This window comes from Monopterus albus, unplaced genomic scaffold (assembly GCF_001952655.1).
Source record: "Monopterus albus unplaced genomic scaffold, M_albus_1.0 scaffold1272.1, whole genome shotgun sequence".
In the NCBI taxonomy this organism is placed as follows: Eukaryota; Metazoa; Chordata; class Actinopteri; order Synbranchiformes; family Synbranchidae; genus Monopterus; species Monopterus albus.
Window position 1 is genome coordinate 1 of NW_018129150.1, and position 4,261 is coordinate 4,261.

Genomic DNA, 4,261 nt, shown 5'->3' on the forward strand with positions numbered 1-4,261 from the left:
CTTTAAAAGGTAATTTTTCCACAACACCTATCTACCTGGCAGACATTACTCTCAGCATCTGTACTGTCTACCAAAGGAGAAGATGAGTTGGATTTACCTCCAGCATAGACTACTTTCTTCCAGGCCTGGGATTCCAGCACTCTGTCATGGGGGTAGAAGGTCTGACTGATCATGAAGAGGATCATGGCCACTGCAATGACCTGCAGCATGGCCACGGTCCCCCCTGGCAGCAGAGAGGCACTGGCCAGGATGCATGAGGAGTAGGCGCAGGGCAGGCCACGGTACATAAATGGGATCCCTAAAACAAACAAACAAAATCTCCTGCAAGTCCTTTAAGTAATAACACTGGAGTAAACTGACAGAGAAAACACAATGAAAAAATGTTTGATGGGATAAACCTGTCAGACAATATCAAATATATAACCCACAACACACAATAATCCTTAATTTTGGAACCTACCACTTGAGAAGAAACAGAGGCGGATGAGCACAGTCAGGACATAACACATGCTCAGGATGTTATCCAGCAGGTCAGGTGTCCTCAGGAGCAATGATGTGGCAATCCCGAAGGTTGTGAAGTCTGCAAATTCATCTAGCTTTGCACCTGGGCATGAAAAATAAATGTTAATCTATGTCACTCTGTGACGTTTACATGTTGTGATGTAGACATGCATTGTATTAGTGTTAGGACTTGGACCCCATCCATACAGAATAAAATATATATTCTCTGCCAATCAGTCTGATTTAGAAAAGCTACAATGTTAACTATGTTATTATTACACTGCATCAAATGTCCCCTCCTTGAACCGCCACCTTATTGTGGTGGAGGGGTTTGAGTACCCGAGTGATCCTAGAAGCTATGTTGTCGGGGGCTATATGCCCCTGGTAGGGTCTCCCAAGGCAAACAGGTCCTGGCTGACGGGTCAGACTAAGAGCAGTTCAAAAGCCCTTTATGAATAGAATAAAATCAAGGACCTATGAAATAAAATGTTATAAATCCAGAATGACTGTACCAAATTAATAGCAATCCATCCAGTAGTTGGAGAAGCAATTCACTAACAAATGTCAGCCTTCTGCTGGCACTTGAGGAAAGGTCAAGGGGCTCATATTACTCATTATGTGGGTAAAACAAATGTCTGTACAAAGTTTTAATAATTGAGAAATGTTAGTTTGAGTGAAACTGACTTTGCCCTCCAGAGCCAAACTGGCTAAAACAGTCCAACTGAAATTAGTTGACAGTAACTTTTATAGATTATCCAGAGTAACTGTCAAATGTGATTTCTTGTTGCTTTGTGCATTACAAATTGAAATCTATCTATTGCCACCTATTGTGGTGGCAATTTTTACGATAGTACCCTTTTAGTGGTTATTTACCTTGTAATCCATTACTAGATGTATATCACATGATCGTAAACCTTTGCATGACCTTGTGAGAGAGAAAAACCAGATGTGACCTGAGACCTGAGAGCTGGTATCCCATAGTAAATAACCTCCTGTTTGACTTATCTGGTTGAGCATCTGTTTTCTGTTATAGCATGCTGGGTATAAGAAGGGCAGTCACATTCTGTTCATTGACCTTCCCTGTAACAGACTGGTTTAGACACTCTGTTCAGAGAACCCTCCTTCCTGCAGGAATAAATATGTAATAACTTTCAGAATTGATGTTAAGTATTTATTTTACACTCACTGAGCTTTAAAAGGTAATTTTTCCACAACACCTATCTACCTGGCAGACATTACTCTCAGCATCTGTACTGTCTACCAAAGGAGAAGATGAGTTGGATTTACCTCCAGCATAGACTACTTTCTTCCAGGCCTGGGATTCCAGCACTCTGTCATGGGGGTAGAAGGTCTGACTGATCATGAAGAGGATCATGGCCACTGCAATGACCTGCAGCATGGCCACGGTCCCCCCTGGCAGCAGAGAGGCACTGGCCAGGATGCATGAGGAGTAGGTGCAGGGCAGGCCACGGTACATAAATGGGATCCCTAAAACAAACAAACAAAATCTCCTGCAAGTCCTTTAAGTAATAACACTGGAGTAAACTGACAGAGAAAACACAATGAAAAAATGTTTGATGGGATAAACCTGTCAGACAATATCAAATATATAACCCACAACACACAATAATCCTTAATTTTGGAACCTACCACTTGAGAAGAAACAGAGGCGGATGAGCACAGTCAGGACATAACACATGCTCAGGATGTTATCCAGCAGGTCAGGTGTCCTCAGGAGCAATGATGTGGCAATCCCGAAGTTTGTGAAGTCTGCAAATTCATCTAGCTTTGCACCTGGGCATGAAAAATAAATGTTAATCTATGTCATTCTGTGATGTTTACAGTTAGACATGCATTGTTATTAGCGTTAGGACTCAGACTTCATCCATACTGAATAAAATATATATTCTCTGCCAATCAGTCTGATTTAGAAAGGCTACAATGTTAACTATGTTATTATTGTAGCCCCCTCCTTGAACCGCCACCTTATTGTGGTGGAGGAGTTTGAGTACCCGAGTGATCCTAGGAGCTATGCTGTCGGGTGTGTCCAGGGAGAGGGAAGTCTGGGCATCTTTGCTTAGACTGCTGCCCCCGCGACCCGATCCCGGATAAGCGGAGGAAAATAAATGGATGGATGGATGCATCAAATGTGACAGCACTCCATCATGACTTTACATTTTATAAAAGCCAGTGCAGCTACGTCATCATCTCTCCAGTATGGCCACTGTCATGTTATCAATGCACGACCGTGACTGGTAGTGGTGTATGCATGTGAAAAAATTTCAGTGTCAGCTCAACAGGCAGCTATTCTGTAAATAACATTCTCTACTGTCTTGTCTTTTTATCCCTCAGGAGCATGTTGTCAGCAGACGAGGGTGATGGGATTCAAGTCCAGATGAACGAGGTGGAATTCCAACACCCAGGGTCAACCATGCTAGAAATTTCAGATATGCAGAGTAGCCAAAGCAACAGGATAACATAGAAAATTGAAGCATGATCCTGTGGAATTAGGCTGCTTAATCAGAAAGTGATAGGTCAAAATAGGTAGGGGGCAACAACAGCCACCTGCAAAGTCATGCAGAAAAACACAAAGCCTCCTGTGCAGGCAGTGATGTGCTGTGATGCAGCTGGAAGCTATTTTGGGTTTCTGAAAAAAATGTGAACTTTGAAGTAAACTGTCAAAATAGCCATTGGTTCCTTCAGATTATTTTTCTGTATATGATGTTTTGATCTTTTGAAAACAAATGGTGAACTTTATATGCTGTGTATGTGCAACTGGTGCTTCTTACTTAAGGGGAACCCCACAGGGAATGCCATGCTGTTTACATTGACAACTAAACCCTAAAAATTAAAATGTGCAACTTGCAAAGTCTTTAGAAATACAGACACTAACAAGACAGTGATTTCATAGAGGTAGATTTACATTATATAACATATATATGATTCTCCTTTTGGAAACTTTGTATGACTATTCCAATGGTGTGCTTCTTTTTACTGGCTCCAAATTATATTGTCCAGAAAAAGGTCTGTGCAGAAAGCCCTGACTACACCCCGTTTGAAGTTTATCTTTAGTAAGAGCTACTGACCACAGCGCTCCACTTACCCAGTGCAGAGCAGGCATCGAGTTGCCTGGCAACTGCACCATCTGCCAAATCCAACAGGTAGCCAATCAGAACCAGCCAACATGCAGCATGGAGGTGCCTAAATAAAACAGGTAAGTGTTAGGTTTAGCCATTTAAGATAGCAAACCATTTAAAAAGGTAAACACCTAAAGGTTCTTGCCAGTGAAAAACAGACTAAAAGTATTGGGGGCTAGATTTCATCACTGTCACAAATATAATGAAAGAACTCTTTCCTATAGAGAATTATCAACTTAAAGCCCTGATGTTCTCTTTAAATGGACTATACACCGACTCTCTTTGGGTCTGCTGGGCCTGCAGCATCTTTATGGCTTTATAAGTCATCATAATCAAAGACGTTTTAATCTGAAACAGCGTAATGTAGCTCTGTGGATGGGCCAGCAGCAGGCAGACCGTAATTTGCAAATGACAGTCCGGTGACAGTCTGAAACGCGTGTCACATACGCGTCCAGACGCGTCACATACGCACTTCTCGCTCTCTCTCTCTCTTGGCTCAGCCCAGAGTAATGAAAACATATAATAACTTACAAATGGGAACCAGTATCTATCTTTCTATAAGCACATTTTATCAAACAGACTATATTTAGCATTGGAATCAAAGTTGTCTTACCTCAGTACTT

General features: G+C 41.8%; 1 protein-coding gene across 1 annotated transcript; it reads right to left on the reverse strand.

Annotated features, from left to right (window-relative positions):
* Positions 1–97: 97 nt before the first annotated feature.
* Positions 98–3,702, reverse strand: tmem269 (transmembrane protein 269; the record flags this gene model as incomplete). Its single annotated transcript, XM_020589230.1, has 5 exons — positions 98–298; positions 461–604; positions 1,789–1,989; positions 2,152–2,295; positions 3,605–3,702. Coding segments are annotated over 5 exons (788 nt in total), but the record flags the coding sequence as incomplete, so codon positions are not given.
* Positions 3,703–4,261: the final 559 nt, after the last annotated feature.